The sequence below is a fragment of the Cyprinus carpio genome, chromosome A12 (genome assembly GCF_018340385.1).
Source record: "Cyprinus carpio isolate SPL01 chromosome A12, ASM1834038v1, whole genome shotgun sequence".
NCBI classification, from domain to species: Eukaryota; Metazoa; Chordata; class Actinopteri; order Cypriniformes; family Cyprinidae; genus Cyprinus; species Cyprinus carpio.
In genome coordinates, this window is record NC_056583.1 from 3,966,431 (window position 1) to 3,993,425 (window position 26,995).

At 36.2% G+C, this 26,995-nt stretch overlaps 1 protein-coding gene across 5 annotated transcripts; it reads right to left on the bottom strand.

The window, feature by feature from the left end:
• Positions 1 to 300: 300 nt before the first annotated feature.
• LOC109083997 (poly [ADP-ribose] polymerase tankyrase-2) lies at positions 301 to 25,203 on the bottom strand. 5 transcript variants are annotated; one of them, XM_042767195.1, is made up of 28 exons: positions 24,750 to 25,201; positions 23,447 to 23,671; positions 23,221 to 23,316; positions 22,407 to 22,443; positions 22,206 to 22,281; positions 21,928 to 22,022; positions 20,630 to 20,696; positions 20,339 to 20,525; positions 20,135 to 20,256; positions 19,104 to 19,195; positions 18,940 to 19,018; positions 18,504 to 18,675; positions 17,880 to 17,959; positions 17,630 to 17,775; positions 15,591 to 15,756; positions 15,245 to 15,464; positions 13,552 to 13,661; positions 10,292 to 10,480; positions 8,199 to 8,445; positions 8,028 to 8,110; positions 6,195 to 6,248; positions 5,997 to 6,117; positions 4,110 to 4,207; positions 3,764 to 3,838; positions 3,559 to 3,664; positions 2,810 to 2,996; positions 2,473 to 2,629; positions 301 to 1,164 (listed from the first exon to the last, which is right to left on the bottom strand). In XM_042767195.1, the coding sequence occupies exons 1-28, from the start codon at positions 24,925 to 24,927 to the stop codon at positions 1,105 to 1,107; spliced, it is 3,525 nt and encodes a 1,174-aa protein (XP_042623129.1). In that variant the 5' UTR covers positions 24,928 to 25,201; the 3' UTR covers positions 301 to 1,104. The 5 variants fall into 5 exon arrangements, 4 of the variants coding, with proteins under 4 accessions (XP_042623129.1, XP_042623131.1, XP_042623130.1 ...); XM_042767197.1 differs by lacking the exon at positions 10,292 to 10,480 and having other exon boundaries at positions 24,750 to 25,200; XM_042767196.1 differs by lacking the exon at positions 6,195 to 6,248 and having other exon boundaries at positions 24,750 to 25,200.
• Positions 25,204 to 26,995: the final 1,792 nt, after the last annotated feature.

Genomic DNA, 26,995 nt, shown 5'->3' on the forward strand with positions numbered 1-26,995 from the left:
AAGCAAAACCGGTTCTAAACAAATGTCTTTGCATTTTGATGTGAGAGGAAAACAGAGGATAAATCTTTTCAATGGAGGAAGCGTTACTATGGATTATGGACTGTTTAAAGTTAAAACACCTTGATGCCTTTGTTAATATTACCATCACAGCACTGTTGCTAAGGTTTAAAGTTTTGGCTTTTCAGTTTCAGCTGAAGCACAATAGTGGCCCCTGTTGGACATTTGTTAGTTTCACAAATGCGCACATTGAGATGCTGTAACTGTAACTTTGTGTGATAATGACAGAAACAATACCAAAGATTTATAAAAAAGTTTCTCTTTAATTGTTCATTATGTTAGCGACGCTGTTGTTGTAGGACAAAGTAAACATCTTAAACATGACACTGCAAGAGGAAAACTTGACATGACATGCACAACAGGGTACAAGTACTCCTGGGCTATTCTGACGGACAAAAACAAACAAAAAAACACCCCAGCATTTTCTTATCAAAACCCAGAAACTACTTCAGCACCCAATATACTGCAGAGTGAGAACGAAAGGAATATTAAGTTTGTCTTCTCGTTCAGCTGTGTAACACACACCAGTTTTACATCGTCACAGCAGAGTTCAATTCATACTTTTTGAGAGCGCAACAACACAGACAAGAGGACACTGTAAGATAATTTGATACTTGGATTAAGTCTCGTGCTGTTCTGCCAAATAATCTTTATCCTGAATACTGGATGCTTTTCAGCTGAAAAAAAAACTTCAAAAGACCCTGTATTCCCACTGAAAACTGGCCAACATTTACAACTCAGGCATAAAACTCTTATGATACAAACATCAATCAATAAATTAGTACAAAATATATACAATTGTCTTTGTAAAATAAATAAGTTAAACTTTGTGACAGAAAAGGAAAGGAAATGGAAGTTTTGTAACCAGTGTAAGTGACTGAACCGGTGAGGCTTGTGTCTAAAATTTGATTAATAAGCTGCTGTAGATGATATAAAAGCAGACAGCTGTAGGAAGAGAAAAGAATTATACATTGTATAAATAAATGCATGCAATATCAAGCAGTTTCTCTCCTTTGAGATGGAAAGATGTGTTTCTGCTCCTGGGTGTTAGTCTGTAGAACTGTCCGGTTTGATGATCTGGTATGTGATCAGATATTCAGGATAAGCCTTGGGATGAAAAATGAAAAAACAAACAAACAAACAAAAAAAACATTAGTGTCACTTGAGAGAATATATATCATTGTAGGTGTTTTTTTTTTGTTTTGTTTTTTTTTTGAAAGAAATGAACACTTTTAACTAGCCTATTAAGCTTTTTTTTTGTTTACTCAACATTTATTTCATTCTTTGTACAAAGCATGTATGTTTAAATAAACACTCTGCTTTTTAACTTTTTACTCATCAATGAAACCTGAAAAAAAAAAATCACATGTTCCTCAAAACATTAATTTTAATAATAAGAAAAAAGAAATTTTGAACAGTAAATCAGTATATTAGAATGATTCTTGAAGGATCATGTGACACTGAAGACTGGAGAAATGATGCTGAAGATTCAGATTCGCATGACCGGAATATATATATGGAATATTCTGCCATAAGTATATATATTAAATATATTAAAATAGAAAACAACTCTTTAATAATATTTTACAATATTATTTTTTTAATGAAATAAATAAATAAATACAGCATTGGTCAGCATATTCTTTCAAAAGGATAAAATAATATCTTACAGACTCCAAACCTTTGAATATATATATATATATATATATATATATATATATATATATATATATATATATATATATATATATATATAAATATATATATATATATATATATATATATATATATATATATATATATATATATATATATATATATATATATATATATATATATATATATATATATATATATATACACACACACACACACAGTATATACTGTATGCATATGTAAAATGTAAACTCTAGTATTGTAAAAACAAAACAAAAAACAATATTTGCAATCTTTTTTATAATACTTGCACAAAGAAATTGTGAATGGTTCATTCTGGTATGAAACAGTGTTACTTAGTATCATTGAGATATTATTATAGTTTTCATTTAAATTTTAGTTAAAGCTTTAGTAATTATGATGTATGTTTTTGACATTTTTTATTAGCTTTTTTAATAAGTCTATATAGTTTAAATTTATTTTTATTTCAGTTTTTGATTTAGTTACATTAACACATTAATTTAAACTAAATGAAAAATTAGAAATGTTGCCTTGGCAAATATTTTATTTCAGGTGAAGTTGGTTTTATGGTTTTAGTTTTAACTTTTACAAACCCAGGTATAAAAACACTCACTTTCACATTCCAGTAAACCTCAAAATAATCGGGCCTACACTTTTTCTCTTAGAATTAAAATGGGTTGTGAATGCTATATCATACTGAGTGTAAATGGAAAAACCTGGGCCCTGTGGCTGTAGTACCTGCTCTCCTCTGTAGATGACGTACTCAGCCAGAGCGAGACCGTTGACACTGGGCCGGCCAGTGACCGAGTGGTGTCCTGGAGGCGAGTGGGCCATCTTCATCGCGCTGAACTGCAGGAAAGACTTCCCCAAAGTCACACGGCAGAACAGAAGATGTCTGGGAGGAGCAGACAGAGGGAAGAATCAAGAGCATGAGCACTTTAGAAAGGAAATAGGAAATCAATTTCTCTTCAAGGTTTTGGAAAATTACACCACAAGGCAAAACTTTGCTGACAAAACACATTGTGCTGGGAAACATGAAGCCGCTTTAATGCGCTGTAACGGGATCTGATCTCACCTCTGACACATGTAGCACGACCTGTCCTTGTGGAGAGGGCACCCGGTTCCTCCGCCTATTCCATAAACGTACTGGTTGCTTTTAGAAGAGTTTTCCGCAAAGTAGATCCCGGCCCCGAACATTCCCCCTATGTACGCATGCCTTTCATCGAAGCCCTTGTGAATGATGGCGTTCACGAACGGTGACCCTGGGGAAGCAGAAATAAAGCATTTCCTCAAGGTTCTGTTGATCAGAATTAGGCTGCAACTAATGATTATTTTCATAATTCAATAATCTAACTATTATTACTTCAAATTATTGGATGAAAAATCCAAAGATGATAAAAAAAAAAAAAAAGTAAATAATATTAAAAAATAATAATAATTATTCCACATCCAGCCCAAAACCATGTGCAATCTGAAAGCAATGAAAACAAATATAGCAAGTGTATCTATGTAGGCTATGTGCAATTAAACATAATATGAAAAAACAGGTGTACAAATTAAAACGAATGCAAACCATTTAAAAGTAGAAGTAAAAAAACAAAACACTAGATAACAATCAAATAAAGAAAAATGATTACTTTTTACATGTAAAATGTATATACTGTTGTGTGCTGTCTATTGCAGTGAAGTCTATCAGATACTCGTTTGCTGTCAGGATGAGACTTTATGCAAAATGGAAACAACTGTGTGATTTTCAAATGTTTGCATGTAAGGATACAACCGTAAAATGCAAGGCTTCTGTTTGAATGGCATAATATGACACACCGTGGAAGAGCATGCGTTCATTGGCATGGTTGTGGTTCTCCTCAGAAACCTCCTTTCTGCGATGGGTGTATCTCTCCCACAGCTTCTTGTTGCACACCTTCTGGATCTGACCCGAAAGAAATTATTTGACCACTTTTTACCAAAATTTAGCATTAGTTCTGTAGATTAATGTTAATTGATGAAGTAAGGCATTCAGATCTCTTACCTTCACAATGCTGTATCTGTTGAAAACCCCACCCGCATGACCGCCATCCCTGTGTTCCCTTATCGTACTTTGCATCTGTTCAAAGAAACAAAACAGAAGACACAAGAGAACCCTAGTAAACAAAGCACGTCCTTGGTGTTTTAATAATTAGCTACTTGGTCTGTATGGCTTCATAAGCCACTTGAACATGTACATCCATTACTGGATTCTCCTGGTACACTTATAGATAAGAAGACTGTGATTATTTTTAACAAAATCTCTAGGGGCTCAGGCAGATGACGCACAAGGAGAAAAATGATAAACATGAAAAAAATCAGCACAACATCATTGAAATGAGAAACTCTACCTCCTCCTCAACCGACTGAAACTCCTTGTCGTCTGGAGACAGGTCTATCAGTATTGTTCCACTGTTGGTCGTGTTCAGGGTCAAGTAAGGGTTTAAACCTGTGATGGGATATAAACATAACTAAGCTGCAAACCAAAAGCTTCAGCATGATCCTTAAAGAGGTCATATTATGAGAAATCAAAAGCAAGAATAATTTAAAAAAAACTATTATACAGTTAGTTTGTAATATGAGCAATAAATCAGTTTTCATCAACATGATATGCCAATTAATTAAGTGAACTAACTGCAATTAAAGGGTTAGTTCACCCAAAAATGAAAATTAGCTTGTGTTTTACTCACCCTCGAAGCATCCTAGGTGTATTTGACTTTTAAAGGCCCCCTGTAGCGAATCCATGTGTTTTTGTAAGAAAAATATCCATATTTCAAATCTAATAAACACTTTTCTCTCACTTCCGCTGACTCTCATACACTGAAGCAGTTTTGGCAGATGATGTAAGACACACAGCGCTGCGTGATTAGTGACGAATGCGGAGAGAGAACAAAACCAAACGGCAGTCACGAATTAGAAGTACAAACCGAGGATTTGTAAAGAAAAATGTTGGAGAATTTTGATATAAACCAAGAGGAGACAGGTTTTCCTTTGCTAAAGTAAGGAAACTTTGCTTCTTTTGCTCCTATAAACAAACTCGCGAGACTAGCATATCTCAGAGGCGTGCGTACTATGCATTATATGTGCCAAGTCATCCGCCGGAACGGATCCGAGTATGACAGATAACGGAACTGAGAGAAAAGTGTTTATTACTTTTGAAATATGGATATTTTTCTTACAAAAACACATGGATTCGCTACAGGGGGCCTTTATTCATTCCCCGGAGCCGTCTGCGGCACGTTTTATTATGAATGTGCGAGCTTTATTTGACGACATGTGGACTGTTCAACTGCAACACCCGCTGACTACAACGATACAGCCAGGAATAATTTTTAATACAACTCTTAATACAACACTTGAAAGAAGAAAGTCATATACAGCTAGGATGCTTTGAGGGTGAGTAAAACACAAGCTAATTTAAATTTTTAGGTGAATTAACCTTTAAATGACATACATTAAAAGTAGCTAAAAAAAGGAATGTAGAGTAAGAAGCTTTAAATGTGCAGCACAGAAAAAAAACCATCACATTTAACATGAATTCTCAGAGAGAGGGTGGAAGATTGAAGTTAATGACTTTTGGTGTTAAAAAAACTTAACATTGTTTAACATTCCAAGTTATGAAAGCCGTTTCTGCCACTGAAAAGAAAAGGCAGTTGCAACTTTTTATCTCACAGTTCTGACTTTTTCTCTTCTCTTGCAAGTTTACATTTCGTAATTCTAACTTTTTTTCTCAGAATTGCGTAATATAAACTCACAATTGTGAAAAAAAAAAATCAGAATTGACATTTAAATTTGCAATTCTGAGAAAAAAATTAATATTGTGAAATATAAACGCAAAGTCAGAATTGTGAGATATAAACTTGCAATTGCGAGAAAAAAAAAAGTCAGAACTGCGAGTCTCACATCTACATCTCACATTACTTTTTTCACAGAATTGCGCAATTCTGACTTTTTTCTCGTAGATGCAGACAGAACTGTGAGTTTATATCACACAGTTCTGAGAAGAAAAAAAAAAGAGTCAGAATTGCGAGAAAAAAAGTCACAATCAACTTTTTCAAATGTTTTATTCAGTGGCAGAAACAGGCTTCCATAATAACTAGACCTTGTCCAGAGAAAAAACATCCAATGTTAAACAGAGATCTTAGAGGAAACAAGATCAAAGTGATTCTTAAACCCTGATTCTAATTAAGGATTCTCTCAAATGAACTCTTCTGGATGAAAGGAGAAGCAGCTCTTACTCTGAGGTCCACTAATAAGTCTCTCCACTCCTTTGATGATCTTGTGTCTGTGACCGTAAGCGTTGATGCCGATCTCCTTCAGCTCTTTATGGCCCATTTCCACCAGGACGTCCAGAGTTATCTAATGACACAGATTCGTATTAATTTCACACCTCTAGGCTCATGACTAATGTATTGCTCGCACTGATCAGTGATTACTTTACAGCGTGTTCTTCTAGTACATCTCAAGATTTCAGTCAGCCCGCTAAACATCTTTGGGGGAAATTAAATAAAGATTAGCAGATTACACATATTTATTTCTAAGCTGCTACAGGTTGTACAGGAAAGTTTGATTCATTCCAGTGAACCGGTTCATGCTAAATGGTTTTCTCTAACATATGTGGCATTGCCTGCTTCCTTCTAGTGAATCGGTTTATCACAAATGGTTCTCAAGTGTATTATTGGAAAGCCAGATTCATTCTAGTGAATTGGTTCATCCTAAATGGTTCTCTCACATATGCGGCACTGGAAAGTCACATTTTTTTCTAGTGAATTGGTTCATCCTAAATGGTTCTCTCAGATATGTTGCACTGGAAAATCTGATTCATTCTTGTGAACTGATACATCTTAAATGGTTCACTGATTCATTCTTGTGAATCATTTTACCCTAAAAAGGGCTAAGATATTTTACAATGCTTGTCATATTCCTGTTGTAAAAATGGCCCTGTTATGTGAAATGTTTTTAAGCTAAAGGGTTAAGGCTGTTGTGTTTAGGACAGTCATGGTTTGCTGTACATCTGCCCAGCACAGGACTGCTCAAAGTAATTTGCTTATAAGCCACAAAGTGGGACAGAGGATATGGTCAATAAATTTGCTAGACATTTTCAACAAGCAAAGGGCTATGCATGTGTTTTTTTTTATTGATTATACATCTACTGTTAAAACATATTTTAGTTTTAGTAGTGAGCAGAGTACTAATTCACTGGATTAAATTTTTTTTTTAACAGATAGACCACAACAAGTCTGTGTCAGGGGGTTAAATCAGACATTCTGTTTTTAAACACAGGGCCACCTCAAGGATGTGTTTTGTTTGTCTGTACAAATGAGATGCAAATGCAAAGCACAAATTATAAATTATATAAATATGCAGACGATATGGTGCTGGTTGCACTCTTATGGAAAGATTGTGTTAATTATAAGTATGAAGAGCATGTTTTTCAATGAAAAAACTGTAGTAAAGCAAGTTCTCTACTGATAAATGTTGGGAATAGCAGTTAGGAGAAAAGGTTTGGCTATAAGTGGAGATACAATGCACCATCTGAACTATGCATTCAAATTGTTACCACCTGGACGCCGTTATTGGATGCTGAAGGCAAAAAAAAAAAAGCATTATATAAACAACATTTTGCATAAAGCAATGTATAAACAAACCTCTGAGCCATATGCAAAAAGTCTTTTGAATAAAGGGTAGGACTGTAGTGTTTTAGGAGGGGAGAATGTATTATTATAATATTATAATATTATAATATTTATTTGATGTCTTAAGTATATAAAGTATAACTAAATAACTAACACCTTCACAGAAGATCCTGCTTAGAACATGCACAGCTGTTCAGATATTGTTGTTTTTCAAACTGCACTGAAGCTGTTGGTCAGTTCAGTATGATACTATAGAGTGCAATATTTAAATTTTTAAATATTTTAAACATTTTTGCTCAACACTGTTATTAAACGTTAATTTTATCTGCATCTACATGTCCATTTCCAACAAATAAACATGCAATATTATTACTAACTGCACTTAAGTTAGCTACTTTTTGTACTGTATTTTTTCAAAACAGTATATTTAATGTAGTTATACTACTTCAAATTATGAGTAGCTTTTAGCTTTGTGAGATAAAAGTTTCAAAGTAGCTTTCCCAAATCTGGCTGCAGGATAATAAAGAAGTGCTGTAGTCTGAGTCGAAGTCTAAGAACATATAGGCATGGTCTTATATTCAACTGTCTCAACTCAGACTCAAGTGCGATAAGGATTGAAACAAAGGAAAATACCTGTTCTCTGTCAAAGATCTCCAGCAAATGCTCCAATCCCAGGTTGTGAAGAAACTGGCCGATACTCAACCCTATAGCTAGACCTGTAAAAAACATCAGGTTAAAGAAAACTTTAAGCAGTCACAAAATGTTTCCTACAAGCAAGACTACACTAATGTTGCATAAACCCACCCTGCTCTTTCTTCTCTATGTCTATGATCGCTTCAGCTCCAGAAGGTGGTAGAAGAGTGCTCAGCTCAGGGAAGGTCCCAGACTGGCCCTCCATACTGGAGTCTGAAGAGAGCGGTGTGGGGCTCGAGTTGAGAGTTGATGGCACCACCGCCCCAGAGGCCGAGACGCTGATAACCTGGGGTTTATAGCACGCCGGCAGCGCTGAGGGGGGCATGGCTGCCGTGAGGAGAGCTCGGACATCGTCCGCCTAGAGAGACCGACAGTGCAACGTCAGAAAGTCCTGATGTAAGTGACAACAACTTGCAGGGCTCCCAAATTGACTGTTGCATTAAGTACACACTTCTGTGAGTGTCTGTCACATCTCAAGCATGTAGAGTGTGAGAAAAAAAATGCAAATAAGAAAACATCCGTAGATGAGAACAGCTTATTTCAAACAAGCAAGCTGTTGGCATGCATACATTAAAGAGATAGTTCACCAAAAATAAAGAGTCTGTCATCTTCCAAAACGGACAAAAACTCTCTCCACTGCACTATATTGAAGAAAAAAAGTGAAATGTGATAACTTGCGAAGTAATGCAGTATGATAGTGCTTTAAGTGTGTAAAATTTATTTACTTTTATTTCTATTTAAATGTATAAAAATGATACATTTTATATAAATGATAAAAAAAAAAAAAATCACAGCTATCTGCATCAAACTAAAACTTTGACTTTCTGAAGTTCTGAAGGCCTTGCGATATGTAAATTTGAGATATTTATAATATTTCAATATATCTTGCAGCCCTACTCTCTACCACGTCACACATGGACTTTTGTATATCCCAAAAATGTTAAAGTCTTAATTTTAACGATAACGTTATCGATTCTTAAATCTTAAGATTCCCAAGATGCTTTAGATAGCAGCTAATTTACACATTTAATTATGTATGTCTGAATAAATATCACAAGTTTTAATGACAACAAAGTTATGTGCAATGTAAATGTTTGTATACAACTGAGTTTTATTTGAGTGTTTATTATATCTAAGATATAGAAATTGAATTTAACAGTTTGGGGCTCTAAAGGTACATTTGAACCTTTAATATGATAGTAATGTACCAAATGAGAGGATTCCCTGCGAAATATCTTTCCTTGAAATGTACATGAAACAAACAATAAATTAATAAATAACTGTAGCCCAATTATAATTGGCACTAGCCATTGTTGGGCTGAATTTCTGCACTGTATTTTACATATTCACTGTATTCTATGTAAAATCATTTTCTATTTTTAACTGTTTTAAATTCATTTTAAATAAGTCAATTTTTAAATCATTTCCAATGTTTTAAAATTGCATGTTTTATGTTTTTAAAATTGCTTGTTTTATTTTTGTTATTCTTTTTCTTCATGATTATTTTACCTTCTTTTATGTAAAGCACTTTGAATTACCATTGTGTACGAAATGTGCTGTATAAATAAACTTGCCTTGCCTTGCCTTGGCTTTTAATTTTTGACACTATTTAAAAAAATAATAATTAAATGTGGAAATTAATAAAATAGTTATTTATTGACAAGTTAACCAAAAGGTCAGACAATGACTGATAGATTTATCAGTGGAAAAAAAAAGTTATAATAATTGATTAAATAAATAAATAAATAAATACATTTAAAAAATTGCTAGTTGAAGCCCTAGTTTGAAGAATGTTCAGGCTGCTCATCTCCGTGGATTTCCATAAGGTGCATAAATGATGACTTTAATTTCTGGTTGATCTATCCCTCTACACATCTTTCTCCAGGCATCAAACGGGCATCTTTTTCCACTCCAGACATCCACTGCTTGTGCAAATGTGCAGTATTTTCAGGCAATTGTGCATGGAATGATTAGTAAAGTAAAAAAAAGAAAAATAAAAAAAAAACACCAACCAAATAAAACAGACAGGTTTATGACATCATACAGTTAGAGATAATTCTCCCTGGCATGATTAAAAGGTGTTGAGAAGGCCTAACTGCATAGGTGCAGAAAATAAACAGAAGGATAAATAAGCGGAAGGCGAGAAGGAGAAAGATCTTCTTCCCCAATGTGGCTTGTCCAGTAAGCACACACAAAGAGAATACCGTCACGAGGTCCAGCGGCGACTGGCCTTCCTGGTTGCGGAGCGTGGGGTCGGCCCCGTGCTCTAGAAGCAACGCGCACAACTGGGTCCTGCCTTTCTGTGCCGCCTCGTGCAAAGGAGTGAACGCCCACTTATCTGTGGCATTGACGCATGCGTTGTACTTGATGAGCAAAGCGGCCACATCCACATGCTGCAATGAAACACAGGGAACGGTCGTGCTCTCGGGTTGCTGTCTCTTTCACTTTCTGCTGAATGTCGCTGCATGAATATGACTATGCACAGCACTGCACCTTTTCCCTTCCCCAACAAGTTATTATGAAATATGATGAGGTGAACACAACACCTGCACAACTATAAATAAAATCTTTCTTTTCTTTTTTTAATTTACGTCATTCCAAACCCGTATGAATTTCTTTCTTCAGCAGAAAGGTTTTGTGGTGCCAGATTTAAATTGGACAGCTGTGAAAACAGTGGTCTGTTTCTCATATATAGCTATTGTATGACTATAGTATGACAGGTATATTTATGATGCTTTTTTTGTCATGTTTGGTGTTTTACTCAAATTTATTCCTGTTCATTTTATGGATAGAAACTCCAAACAAGACTGTGAATAATTACTTAAAAATTCTCCTCCTGTGTTCGTTGGCAGAAAGAAAGTCATGCAGGTTTGAAAAGACATGAAGGTAAAAAATAATAACATAACATTCATTTTAGGTAATGCATTTCACTTTTTATAATAGTTCTATTTAATATTTTTTATAATATTTCAGATATCTGGGAAAAGGTTGAGAAAGGAAAACTGACTTTTACAGAAACAAAATGTTGATTTAGTTGACTTTTACGCTACAGACCATCAGACTTCTGTGGTTCAGTGAAACAAGGAATAACATGTATACAAATCTGCTTTCCCAATTGAACAAAACAACAAGAAGTAGTTCAACTGTGGTTAATAAACCAGAAAGAGCATGATGAATGTTTTTCTTCATTTCAGTAAAGACCAAAAGCTTGTAATAATAAGATTACATTTATGAGTAAATAAGACATGAAAATTGGCCTACTGTACATAAAATTACATATTATTATTAATATTACTGTTATTATGTGAAATAATACATTATTCCATAAATTTATTACACAACATTAATACCACAGGGCTGCTCAATGCTTGATTTGGATTGTTGGATGTAAAGTTTTTTTTCTAGTAAAAGCAACGCTATGAAGTTGTTCTGGGTCTGTCGGCCACAGTTTTAGAAGTCTCTCCCAATTCTTTCAATTACTTCAAAAGTCCTTACAGCCTACAACTGCAAAAGGACCAAACCCCACAAAGATATTGACCAAGCAAACAAATATGAAAAACATTGGGATATTTTTCTTACAAAACGCATCGATTCGCTACAGGAGGCCTTTGTTCACCCCCCGGAGCCGTGTAAGACACTTTTTTTATGAATGGGTGCTTTTTATTTCACGTCTTTTGGACTGAAGCAATGCAACACCCGCAGACTGCAACAATAGAGCTTGAAAGATCAAAGACTATTTTTAATATAACTCCAACTGGATTCGTCTGAAAGAAGAAAGTCATATACACCTAGGATGCCTCGGGGGTGAGTAAAACGCAGCCTAATTTAAATTTTTGGGTGAACTAACCCTTAAAGACTTTTTAAGGACCCGCGGAAACCTTAATAAAAATAAATGAATAATTGGCAATTTTGCTCATTTCATATAACAATATATATATCATTTATTTAAAAAAGAATTATTATAATATACACACTCAACTAAAGGATTATTAGGAACACCTGTTCAATTTCTCATTAATGCAATTATCTAATCAACCAATCACATGACAGTTGCTTCAATGCATTTAGGGGTGTGGTCCTGGCCAAGACAATCTCCTGAACTCCAAACTGAAAGTCAGAATGGGAAAGAAAGGTGATTTAAGCAATTTTGAGCATGGCATGATTGTTGGTGCCAGACGGGCCGGTCTGAGTATTTCACAATCTGCTCAGTTACTGGGATTTCCACGCACAACCATTTCTAGGGTTTACAAAGAATGGTGTGAAAAGGGAAAAACATCCAGTATGCGGCAGTCCTGTCGGGGAAAATGCCTGGTTGATGCTAGAGGTCAGAGGAGAATGGGCCGACTGATTCAAGCTGATAGAAGAGCAACTTTGACTGAAATAACCTCTCGTTACAACTGAGGTATGCAGCAAAGCATTTGTGAAGCCACAACATGCACAACCTTGAGGCGGATGGGCTACAACAGCAGAAGACCCCACGGGGTACCACTCATCTCCACTACAAATAGGAAAAAGAGGCTACAATTTGCACGAGCTCACCAAAATTGGACAGTTGAAGACTGGAAAAATGTTGCCTGGTCTGATGAGTCTCGATTTCTGTTGAGACATTCAGATGGTAGAGTCAGAATTTGGCGTAAACAGAATGAGAACATGGATCCATCATGCCTTGTTACCACTGTGCAGGCTGGTGGTGGTGGTGGTGTAATGGTGTGGGATGTTTTCTTGGCACACTTTAGGCCCCTTAGTGCCAATTGGGCATCGTTTAAATGCCACGGCCTACCTGAGCATTGTTTCTGACCATGTCCATCCCTTTATGACCACCATGTACCCATCCTCTGATGGCTACTTCCAGCAGGATAATGCACCATGTCACAAAGCTTGAATCATTTCAAACTGGTTTCTTGAACATGACAATGAGTTCACTGTACTAAAATGGCCCCCACAGTCACCAGATCTCAACCCAATAGAGCATCTTTGGGATGTGGTGGAACGGGAGCTTCGTGCCCTGGATGTGCATCCAACAAATCTCCATCAACTGCAAGATGCTATCCTATCAATATGGGCCAACATTTCTAAAGAATGCTTTCAGCACCTTGTTGAATCAATGCCACGTAGAATTAAAGAAGTTCTGAAGGCGAAAGGGGGTCAAACACAGTATTAGTATGGTGTTTCTAATAATCCTTTATGTGTGTGTGTGTGTATATATATATATATATATATATATATATATATATATATATATATATATATATATATATGTTTTTTATTTATTTTGAGAAAAGTCAATGAAATTTTACACCCAACCGAAGTTTTCAAAAGCAACCAAAAATAAAGATTACTTTAAAACAAGCACCTCTGTTTTAGAAAACAATACATTTTTTCCCCCTCACAAACTTTTTTGAGTAAAACTAGTATTTTTTTTTGTCATGTTAGATATATGTAGCTTTAATTGAGCAGCACTCACCCCGTAAGACGCAGCGTTGTGTAGAGGAATGAGTCCACCTTTATCCTGCGAGTTCACCTCTGCCCCGTGTTGCAGCAGATATTCAGCCACCTCCAGATTATTATAGCCAGCTAAACATACACATAAATCAAACACCACCATCATGAAAATATCCACTTTCATTTTTTTTCTTCCATATTTCAAGTATATTACTCTTAATTTGAGACCTTAGAATAGGACTGACATGATCACGAAATGTTGAAATTGTGTTTATGTTATGTACAGTGTCAGCCTGACACATACAGTTTAGTTCATTCAATTTATTCATATTAAACTTGGTTAAAAAAACCTATATGATTTCCTTTAGGGCTTTGCACAGAAATGTTAAATATGCATGCATATAATAAAAATAGAGGCTGTCGTTATCATTAATGTCCATTAGATAAGAGGTTTTCAAAATGGGGTCTGGGATCCCAGGGGTCCATGAAAAGGCTAAAAACAGGGTCAAATCTAAAGTATCAATTACATTTATTATAAACATTTTTCACAAACTGAAAAACATGCTAGAATTACTAGAGTTACTAAATTACACATTTCCAAATGCACTTCCTGCTTCCTGATTGTCTTCCCTTTACAGTTCCACAAAAAATTAATGAAAAGCGCAGATTGAAACTAACCAAATGCTAGATAACTAGATAGATACTGCCTAGATAAAGAAGCAACATTTTGTTGACCATCTTCATAGACCAACCTATTTTTTCATGACTATTTGCATTTAGCTGCAAGACCAGTCCAGAATGCAAATGTAGTAGGCCTTACAAAGCATGGATCTACAGATTCTGGTTTTGCGATTAAAAACCAGTCATAAATCCTTGATTTTGACCCCGGTACACTGATTCTTATTGGCTTGCTATGTCATATTCACTGTGTATTAGTGTTGCACGATATATGCAATTGAGGTCAATAATAACTGTCTAAAGCTGCGGTCACACTACACTTTTCATTCCATTGATTTGCATTCATATGCATGCGAATGCGTCAGACCGGAAATGCAAGCCTGTGCGAAAAGTTTTCGCATTTCACTGCATTCCAAAGTTTAAACTTGGTGAACTCTGGACTGTGAATTTTGCACGTGACAACGTGTGACCAACGGCAGATCGATACGTCACAGCATGACCTCCTATCTGAATTAAAAAAATTTAAATGTAAAACTGCAGCGCTGCAGGAAAGTGGAGTAGATTGTATGTTTTTACATCTTAGGTGTATTATTATTGTTTATGTGTTGAATTTAAGATTTTAAAAAGACGCTGCAGAGCATGACGTCATATCACGACCGTTGCAACGTCCGAACAAATTTCGCATGCTCAAAGTGCAGTGTGACTGCAGCTTAATTTGGCTTTATCCTTTTAGCTAACTAACCAATGTTGCAAACATCTATACAACCTATAGGCTTGGTAGTTGCTCACCATAGTCCTGTGGAGTGGCACTGGCATGTGATTTTTTTATTTATTTTTATTTTTTAAAGAGGGATGAAATGCTCAAAAAGCATTTAAATTTTTTTTTTTTTAAATAGCTAAAATAACTAAAAGCTCCATGTGAATCATTCTGTTCCAGTTGGTTTTTATCGTAGTATCGGTTCAGTAGTAGTATCAAGATATTTTAGTCCGGTATCATATCATATAAGTGAAAGCATCATACTCTGATCTACACCTACCTGCCAGGTGCAGCGGGGTGGAATGCCGTCCCTGCGTGTCTCGACAGTTCACGTTATCTGGAGTGCAGAGCTTTTTAACCCGAGCTAAGCAGCCTTTCTTGGCGGCGTCCAGCAGTGCTGCGTCACCCCTGAGCAGATCCTGAATGTCTGTGTCTCCGTCCTTCACCAAATCCAGAGGGGTGTTTCCATCACGGTTCTTCTTGGTTGGGTCGGCACCATGCTGTGTCAAGGAAGTACTTCGTTATACTGTAGTGAACATAGCGCTAAACAAAGTAATAGTGGAAATGATTCAAATGATTCAATTCAAAGACTGAACAGTGGATTTCAATCAAGAGTTTTTCAATACCCGAAGCAGCAGTTTGCAGATCTCATATTTGCCCTTGATGGCTGCCTCATGCAGTGGGGTGAACTTCCACAGGTCGCCCACGTTAACCACAGCACCATGAAGGACAAGGAGCTCAGCCACCTCATAATGCCCATAGGAACAGGCGTTGTGCAAGGGAACCAGACCACTATGTAGCAAACGACATGAGTTTTACTCAGGTTTCTTATAGAATTCAAGAAATTCTTATACTAATTACAGTAGTAACTAAATAAGCCAATACTATTTCTGGAAAATATTTTAATGTTTTACTATTTATTTAAGATTTTTATAGTTTATTTTAAAGTGCCCCAATTATGGGTAATGAGAGGTTAATATTTTGGTTTTGGGAGTCGCCAACAACAGGCTGACATGCATGCAAGGTCAAAAAACACTTTCATTTCTTATAATATGCATTTATTTTTACCTTATTTAGTCAGTGACTCCAAAACGTTTCGTTTAACGATTAATTTTTTATTTTTTGCGTGACGCTAATCAGCGGTGATTGGTCTGATTGGTCTCATTTTCATTTCATTTTCATTTCATTTTGCCTGTAATGCCTGATAAACAGCGTTTGTGAAGCTGCTTTGTGTACACCGTTAGCTCGGAAACTGCTATTTTTAATGCTCCAAAGGGGCACCTAGTGGCTAAAAATGAATTTGCATTTTCATTCAGACCAAAAGACCAACAAGTATGCTGGCAATATGCTAATTTGTTGATGTTGATGTCACAATGAAACGGCTTGGGATTCGTTTTAAAAACGACTCGTTTCAAAGATTCAGAGTCGACTCTTTCTTTTGAGAGACAATTACTTAATACCAAAGACAAAGACTATAGAATACCCAAGACGTGTCACTCGTATAGTTTTGAACGGGGAATAATGCAATGTTCAATATGGCCGCTTAACCGCAGGAAGCCCCACCTTCTGAATGAAATTGCCAATCGCTAATTGGTAAAGTCAGCGCGTCACTGCAGCTGCCGTTAGAAGCGTCCCGGTTGCTATAACAGTCTGAAACAGTCAGCGCGCTGAGACATGCTTTCAGGACTGCGCATGCGCACTGGCTGAGCTAGCCTGAAAAATATGCTTTTTATAATGCTATTCGAGCAAAGGTAGTAACATTTATGGGACAGTTGTTGTCAGATTTCTTTGGTGATTTCAAATATGAAATTTAATCACAAGCTTAGTAAACAGTTTTGGAGAATTTGATGTTTCCCCATTCAAAGAGATAGGAGTTGCACTTGCATGCGTTTCAAAGATGGCCGCAGAGTGACATGACTTGTCTTAAAAGGACTTTGTTTATATGTGATGCACTTTCAGATTTAAAACTTTGCAGGATGTTTTCATTCACTTAGAGCTGTGTTACACACTGCATGAAAGGTAATTTTCAAAAATCCATAATAGCGGCACTTTAATAATTAATTTCATTGTATTTTATTTATCTAACAATACATTTGTGGCTGTAATCTTAATTACAATTTTTTTTAATCTATTTTATTGAATGAGGTGCATGTCTGTTTCATGAGAGAATATGTTTGTGTCAATTTCAATAAATTTCATATCATATTTGATGTACTTTATTATTACTTTAATGCCACACCACTGTATGGAGGCCCAAACCGGCAGTAATGAAAAATCAGTGAATAAATGTAATAATAATACAAAAAAAAGATTAAATGACTTGATAAAACAAAGAAAAAGTAAAAAAGATTATATATATACTCAGGGCTAAATGTAATTAAAAATGAATTGTATTTTTTTTATAAAGTCATATATTCTATTATTCTTGTTCCTTTTACTACAATCTTTCATTCATTTATTTTCAATTTCTGCAGGTTTGGTCCTCCATACAAGTCATTCGCTCATGAGAATGCAGCCAAGTGAAACAGTAAGATGTTGTCTATTCATTGTTTTTGTATTATTTCATAGTAAACAGACTCATTTAATTCGATTCAGACTGCAAGCTCTAGTCAATTGTGGAAACATCATTTTTTTTGCTGTGGTTTTGTAGAGGTGCACATCTCACCCCTTGTCTTTAGCGTGTACATCGGCTCCGTGCTGCAGCAGATACTCCACCACAGCCACACGGTTGTATCCCGCAGCAAAGTGCAGAGGTGTGGACTGCCTTCCCTCAACGTCTCTACAGTTCACGTTCTGAAGAGTACAGAGCTTCTACATGGAAAGGTAAAAATACCATATATCAGACCTAATGCTGAAATCTGGTATAATCAAATTCATAATGATTTACAACTACATGGGAGAAAAAGTGTCCTTACCTTTACGACTTCCAGATCTCCCGATTTGGAGGCTTCTAACAGCTGCCTGTCTGTATCTGAGTTGCCTGTAAATGCTCCTTCTAGAAATCAAAAAACATTTTCCATAACTGCAAGCATGGCACTTTAGCACCTTACAGGGCTCACAGTGTGAGCGTTTCACTCGCATATGAGACTAAGAGTAGATGTGTGTTAACTGTAAAAAAAAAAAAAATTAGGAACATGTGGAAATTAAAGCCCCCATCTTAAAAAAGCAGTTGCATGACATTTAAGATCATAAAAAGCCTTAAATGTTTTAATGGTATAACAAATGTCTTAATTATTATTTATATATTCATTATTAAATATAGTGGACATATTGTTTCCTAATAAATTCAATCATTCTGCTTGTAAATTTCTCCTTGTGCCCTTTATTAAGAAAACACACCTTATTTATAAATACATAAGATACATTTTCATTGCACCCCTGAAGTTTTTAAAGCACTACTCAATTTTTCAACTCAATGTATAATGAATCAGCATGAACATTCTGCTAAATTTCTTTTTTTTGAAATTTCAAAGAAGAGTGTCATAAAGGTTTGGATGGACACGTAGGTGAGTAAATGGTGAATCTGATCTTAATGCCACCTTGCAGTATCTCCTGAATGCTTTCATTGGCGAGCTGGGAGGGTGAGAAGCCCTGTAGGGAGGTGATGAGTGGGTCACATCCAACACTCAGGAGCACACGACACGTCTGCAGATGGCCGCAGTGAGCCGCGCGGTGCAGCGCTGTCTGGCCCAAGTTATCTACCACATTCACCTGCACAAAACAACTACAACATGCTGACAGGAAAAATTTACAGTGCAAAACAGCAGCAGTGGTCGCCAGAACTTCAGAGTAAAAAAATATGGTAGTTTAAGAGACACAGGATGTTCTTGGGAAATCACTGGATCATGTAGTATTACAAAAATGAAATGGTCCAATTATGATTTTATGTCCAATCATAGATTTATGTATTTTCATTCCTAGATTCCTGTGTATAATTGAGTATATTTTACTGCAGCTGTGAAAAATCTCACTTACCTTCGCCTCGTGTTTCACCAACACCTCGATGATGTCATTGTGGGACTTCTCAGCGGCAAGATGCAGAGGTGTGAGGAAGCTGTGTGAAAGATCCCGAAGTCATTACTGGATATGATATAAAGTCATGTGCTAAATCCTTTGAACAACTTGACTGACTGACTCACTCTTTATTCTTTTCATTGACGTTGGCTCCTTTCCGGAGCAGCAGTTCACAGATCTGTTTCCTCTTGGGATACGCCGACGTGGAGACACAATGCTATCAAAGATCAGTCACAGAAATCTCTTTTATTCACTTCAAGTCCTATAAACCCCTCATTAAAAATGTTCTTTGGACGCTCAGTGTTCATTTGTAGCACTCACAGGTGTTAACAGGTGGGAAGATAGCATAGCAGGTATTTTTAATGTCTTCAAATGTGGTTTATCAAACAGGATTTAGATATAATTGGATACTGTTTTAAGCATTTTAAATAAATTGTGATCAAAATAATTTTTTGGATGAAGTTCCAGAAAAAAAAATGGTTATACGTTTATGGTACGTAGGATTTATTTATCTTTTTTTTTTGATTGAGAAATTAATACATTTATTCAGAAGAAATGCATTAAACTGATCAAAAGTGAGAGTAAAGACATGTTAAATACTTAAATGGTGTTTTTTTGAATCCTGAAAATGTTATCACGGTTTCTACAAAATTATGAAGCAGCAGTATATCAATATAGCAGTTTTCAACACTAAGAATAATAATAATGATAAGAAATGTTTGTTGAGCAGCAAATCAGCATATTAGAATGATTTCTGACAGATCATGTGACACTGAAGACTGGAGTAATAAATTACATTTTAAAATATATTAATATAGAAAACAGTTATTTTAAATTGTAATAAAATTTCACAATATAATACTATTACATTTTTGATCAAATAAATGCAGACTCAGTGAACATAAGAGACTATCTAATAATAATTATTTACAGTATTTTAATGTATTTATTAAATGTGCTGATACCTATAATTATAAAAAAACTATAATGAAATGTGTATATATATATATATATATATATGTTCAACAAACCTATCGTGTGTGTGTGTGTGTGTGTGTGTGTGTGTGTGTATATATATATATATATATATATATATATATATATATATATATATATATATATACATACATACACATGAAGAGAAAGAGGTCCTTACTAGCGCTGTTTCTTGGGTTAGAGGGTGTTTGAAGTTGATGGTCTCAAGAGAGAGGTGTTTTTTAAAGCGGGCCATGTCTGCCTCACGTGCTGCCTGCAGCAAAGCGTGACCTCTGAACTCATCTGCAACAGAGAGCGGCACCCTGTCAGTCAATGACGACTCAAACAAAAGGAGAGCTGGTCTTTGTAGCAGTCACGCGCTTACATGCCAGGCGCTCTTTCAGCAGGGCGGTCGGGGCCAGATCGATGGCGCTCTTGTTGTGGCAGTTGAGGAAGTTTGGGTCGGCACCGTAGCTGAGCAGGAGTGAACAGACCTCTAGTCTGTTTTTTGAGGCTGCCTCGTGTAAAGGTGTGAACTGCCACAGGTCCATAGCGTTGACACAGGCACCATGCTGCGTAAAAATGAACAGATGGAGTCTACCACTTCAGCTAAAACCAACAAATTCAGAACAAGATAGCAGACAAATAAAGTGTGTATAACATTAAACAGACCTACCTTTACAAGCAACTCTGCTACCTCATAGTGACCATAAGAACAGGCGTTATGAAGAGGCACAAGATCACTGTTAACACAAGACCAACAAGGTTTTGTGAGTACTTTGTTGAGATTTTTTACTTTTGACTACACGGCCTTTAAATGAATGCTTGGATTCAAAGTTAAGTAAGTATTTCTGACACATTCGGTTTTGAAAGCATAGCCATAATTATACATGCTAACATTAGACTAGTATAATCAAATTAAATACTAACCTCATCTTTACCAAGTTACATCAATTTTTCAACCAAGGATGCACTGATACTAAAGGAATAGTTCACCTAAAAGTGAACATTTGCTGAAAATTGACTTACCCTCAGGCCATTCAAGATGTTGATGAGTTGTTTCTTCATGGGAACACTTTTGGAGAAATTTAGCATTGCATCACTTGCTCACCAGTGGATCCTCTGCAGTGAATGGGTGCCGTCAGAACGAATGAGAGTCAAAACAGCTGATAAAAACATCACAATAATCCACACTACTCTAGTCCATCCATTAACATCTCGAGAAGTGAAAAGCTGTGTGTTTGCATCATTAAAACTTTGGTTCTGGATAAAATATGAATCCTCTAATCCCATAATAAGGCTTTCTCTAATGAAAAAGTTGTCTTGTCCAGATTAGGAGCGAAATATGCACAGATCAAGCACTGTTTACAAGCCAAAACAATAAAAAAAATTGGTGGATTTTGATGTGAGAGGACTTTTTCACTGGAGGAAGCGTTATTAAGGATGACGGACTACTTTGTTCAGAGGTGATTAAAACACCTTAATGATGGATTTGTTTCTTACAAACATGCAGCTTTTCACTTCTCAAGACATTAACTGATGGACTGGAGTCGTGTGGATTACTTGTGGGTTATTGAGATGTTTTTATCAGATGTTTGGACTCTCATTCTGACGGCACCCATTCACTGCAGAGGATCCATTGGTGGGTAAGTGATGTAATGCTATTTCTCCAAATCTGTTCTGATGAAGAAACAAACTCATCTACATCTAGCATCTACATTTGCATGATACACGCACAAGCATACAAAAAAAAAAAAAAAAAAGACTGGAGTTATGCCTACAGTGCATCTTGACCCGTAGACTTCCATTGGGAGTGCTTTACAGTAAACACAAGTTTTATATGATTTATTACAAAATTAAGAGGATCTATTTATTTATTTATTTTTTATTAAGAGTAACTATTTCTGTGCTAACTGACAGCATAGAGCTGAACTGAATCTGCACTTTAAGTCACACTGGAGACAAACATCGTACCCTTTGTCTTTAGCGTGCACGTCTGCTCCATGCTGCAACAACAGCTGCACTGTGTGCACACGATTATAACCCGCGGCCAGATGCAGAGGCGTGGACTGAAACCAACAAACAATCCATTCAGAAACACATATGCAAACTATTTATTCAAACATTAAATGCCGGGCTACATTATGTATTTTATGTGAAAAGGGAAAACATTTGAATATGGTTATACATTAACAATTGCACTGTCAAGCAGGTATGGAGATAACATTAGCATATTTAATTCAATAAATCACCTTCCTTCCATCACTAGCGTGACAGTTCACATTTAATGGTGTGAGGAGGCTCATCAGTTTTTCTTCATTTCCACTTCTGTATAAAAGCATTGAGCGGCAAGTCAATTAAAGGAACAATGCGAGTCACGACAGCAATTCAGCTCAGCAATTTTCATCTCTCCTCAGGTCTCCTGAACATTACTGAGCTTAAATTGTTATTACCTTGCGCTCTCGAGGAGTTCATCCTTTCTATAGTCACCTAGATTTAAGAAAGAATGAAGTATATTAACATAAATGGAAATCTCATTTGAGCCTCACCAGGAGAACATGTCAGCCTGGAGTAAATGGGCAATTACTAGCCTTATAAACAAATAGAGAAAAGGGAAATGGGAATTATGGGAATCAGAAGCAAGTGTTTCAAAAGGATGTGCGGCAACTATATTGGCTAACAAATAAATTAGTAATACAAATAAAAGAAATCTCTTCATGTAGCTAAACAAACTGCTTTGCCTGTTCTCTTTCCATTTTAAATCAAAGGCGACCACTGCATTTTAATCACGATCCAAACAAAGATGTTAATTATGTGTTATTCAGATTGCATATTTTCGAAATCCGAAGCAAAAACAGAATGGTCTGTCTTTAACTATACTACATAAAAAATCTAAAAGAAACAGAAACAGCAGATGAGCTGGATGAGATGTAAATGTCACTCTCTGACAGCAGGTGGCGCTTATGGAACAGCAGCTGTTAATAGGCCGCTGCCCCTTTAAGACCAAATACATGGATCCAATATAATGATGCACATGCGATTTCAATTCCATGTTCGTGCATGTCTGAAATGTGGCTGTCCGAGTGTGTGCGCACAGAAAACAGCACGCAATAACTGAATTGAATTCTCTTTAGCCTCTTCATGTGCTTGAAGGGTTTAAAACGCTTGAATGTTGCGAGCCCTGAGACTGCAGACCAGTTCTGGATTAGAACTGGATCTTGATTCCAAACACTACCAGAGAAGCAAGCGTGAGGTTCGAGAGCTCACCGGTCAGCACAGCTTTGGTGGAGGGTTCAGCCAGGTCAAGCGCTGTCCTTCCATCAGTGTTTCGGATCGTTGGCTCAGCACCATGTTGCAGCAAAACTACAAATGACAAACATGATTTATACAGCTGCATTATACATTCAACTGAGATCCGAGTTTAATGTACTTTTCTCATCAAAACAAGTTGTTATGAAGATATTCCGTAAACTTTATTACTCGGAGGCTTTACCAATGCAGACGTCGATCTTGCCCTTGGTGGCAGCCTCGTGCAGCGGGGTGTAATTCCAGTTGTCTCTGGAGTTGGCATCGGCCCCATGCTGCAGGAGCAGGTTGACGACTTCAGCGTGACCAAACGAGCAGGCGTTGTGGAGCGAGATGAGGCCACCGTCATCACGGGCGTGCACGTTTGCTCCGTGCTGAAGGAGGTAGTCCACCACATCTCTACGGCCAAAACCTGCCACAGAAGAGTGGGCTTAATAGATGGACCACTTCCATCAGGAACAGATTCAACATTATGCTGTAATACTGGGATTTTCAGGGAACTTCTTCAATATCAATCACTAAAATATCAATAAAAACAGTTTTGACTGCCAATTTAAATAATGAAAACAACATAGTTGTGTTTATAACATGTCCAGTGGAGTAATTACTATTACAATTATAATCATTATGGGATGTAGGACTTATTTTCATGACATTTATTTTTTCTTTATAATCAATAGTCCATTTTTCACAATAGTTTACATTAAGTATATATTATAATGTTACTGGAAACATAACATGTGCATCCTTTTTTATAATAGAGAACCACAGTCCAGTTTATTTTATTTTTTAAATAATAATTGTATTTATATATATATATATATATATATATATATATATATATATATATACTTTTTTTTTTTTTTTTTTTTTTTTTTACAAATATTATAAATTGTATTTTTAATAATTCCTTTTAAATTAATATTTGTATTTTTACTTTATTAATTTGCTAAATTATTAATTTATATGTGTATTAATTTAAGCCTTCGGAAGATTTCACAATACTTAGACTAAACTAAAAGTTTAAAATATTAGTATTTGTAGTTTAGTATAAAACAACAACAACAACAACGTGTCTATTCTGCATTTCACATGTAAATATATTAATTACAATGTCAGTATGGGATTTCAAGTGTATCAGAAAGCTATTACATATTAACACACATAAAAACACATGGTGTTCTCAGTAGCTTACTTAATTATATATTTACAGTAACAAACAAAAACGGCAATTAATTCATCTCAAAGACCCAATAAATGATCAGAATTAAGCTAAGCTTTTGTCTTTTGTAATTGATTAATTATTAATGATATGCAAATACAGTTGTATTAGGGATACATTATAAGATACCAGTGATTCTGATGATGATATAGATCAAAGGATAGAACAAAAAATAATAGAAAAATAGAATGCAAGTACATGTTTAATTAGAATCTTGGTTTAGAAAACAAAACGACTAGAACGGAATAGGAAGGAGCGTCGCGCTCACCCGCAGCGAAGTGCAGCGGGGTGGATTTCCTCCCTGCTGTGTCCCTGCTGTTTACATTCTCCGGGCACACGAGCTTCTTCACCCGCTCCAGGTCTCCGCTCCTGCAGGCCTCGAACAGCTCCCTGGGCTCGGCGGACCCGGAGCTCTCCATGACCCCCGAGAAGCGCCGGAGCGACATGGACAAGCTATGGGCGGACAGTGGGAACTGCGGAATACACACTCTCCCAAAGGCTTGACATGAAGGCCGGAAAGAGGCGCAGAGCTCCACAGTTAAAGCCTTTCAATAACAGCCACCCAAGAGAAGAAACGATTCAGCTCGCGTGACTTTGGTTGTTACTGTACAGAGCTGTCAGTCCAGCTGTGTCTCAAACCACAGAAATCAAATAAACGGATAGAATGCGATTCTAATGCGCGAGGTCTTGGAATGGGCGGGGCTTTGACGGTCCGGAGCTTGTCTGAGTTTGCATAATAATCGAGTGCAACATAGTTAATTCAGAATAAAATGACAGTGTTAAACAGGATTATTCAATATATATATATATATATATATATATATATATATATATATATATATATATATATATATATATATATATATATATATATATATATATATATATTGAATAACTTATATATCATTTATCCTGTGGAGAAAAATAATGGTGTTTTTACTTCCTGACTGTTGCAATATACTCTCGACAGCGTATTTAATCAATGCCGCTTAAAGTTTCTCATCGTTATTGTTCAGATATAAAATGATTGTCCATACTGTTGCTGAAAGAGACGAGACGACGTTGTCACATGATAAGTGTTACTTTTCTCAGCGTTGGTCAAGACTGATCAATCACTGTCGTTTGTGATCACGGATGTCCATTTCTATCAAAACATTCATGCATTTAAACAATTATGTATTTTTAAGTGCATAAACATATGTAGTTACACAAACTACGTACAGAGATTTTTATACAGTGTTGTGTACTCGCTTGTCTGATCCGCCATGCGCCCCCTGGAGGAATATCAGCTGACTCGGAGACAGAATATGATTCCCAAAAATAATGTTTAGGAGCTCACTTGGTTTGAGATACAGCATAGATCTCACGTTACGCAATGTCAGGCAAATACTATATGTATCAGTAAAATCCTCGCATTTAGTACGCTGTCAAATGTAGAACACGGAAAAACTATGATATACGTCATAACTTCCATCATAATGAATGCGATCTATGCGAATGTTACTGAACAGTAAACAAAGAATACAGTTGCTGGTCATATAATTAGAATATAATCAAAAAGTTGATTTATTTAACTAATTCCATTCAAAAAGTGAAACTTGTATATTATATTTATTCATTACACACATACTGATATATTTCAAATGTTTATTTCTTTTAATTTTGATGATTATAACTGACAACTAAGGAAAATCCCAAATTCAGTATCTCAGAAAATTAGAATATTACTTAAGACCAATACAAAGAAAGGATTTTTAGAAATCTTGGCCAACTGAAAAGTATGAACATGGAAAGTATGAGCATGTACAGCACTCAATACTTAGTTGGGGCTCCTTTTGCCTGAATTACTGCAGCAATGCAGCGTTGCATGGAGTTGATCAGTCTGTGGCACTGCTCAGGTGTTATGAGAGCCCAGGTTGCTCTGATAGTGGCCTTCAGCTCTTCTGTATTCTTGGGTCTGGCATAACGCATCTTCCTCTTCACAATACCCCATAGATTTTCTATGGGGTTAAGGTCAGGCGAGTTTACTGGCCAATTAAGAACAGGGATACCATGGTCCTTAAACCAGGTGCTGGTAGCTTTGGCACTGTGTGCAGGTGCCAAGTCCTGTTGGAAAATGAAATCTGCATCTGCATAAAGTTGGTCAGCAGCAGGAAGCATGAAGTGCTCTAAAACCTTCTGGTATATGGCTGCGTTGACCTTGGACCTCAGAAAACACAGTGGACCAACACTAGATGACATGGCACCCCAAACCATCACTGACTGTGGAAACTTTACAACCTTCCTCCAGACTCTGGGACCCTGATTTCCAAAGGGAATGCAAAATTTACTTTAATCAGAGAGCATAACTTTGGACCACTCAGCAGCAGTCCAGTCCTTTTTGTCTTTAGCCCAGGCGAGACGCTTCTGACGCTGTCTGTTGTTCAAAAGTGGCTTGACACAAAGAATACGACAGCTGAAACCCATGTCTTGCATACGTCTGTGCGTAGTGGTTCTTGAAGCACTGACTCCAGC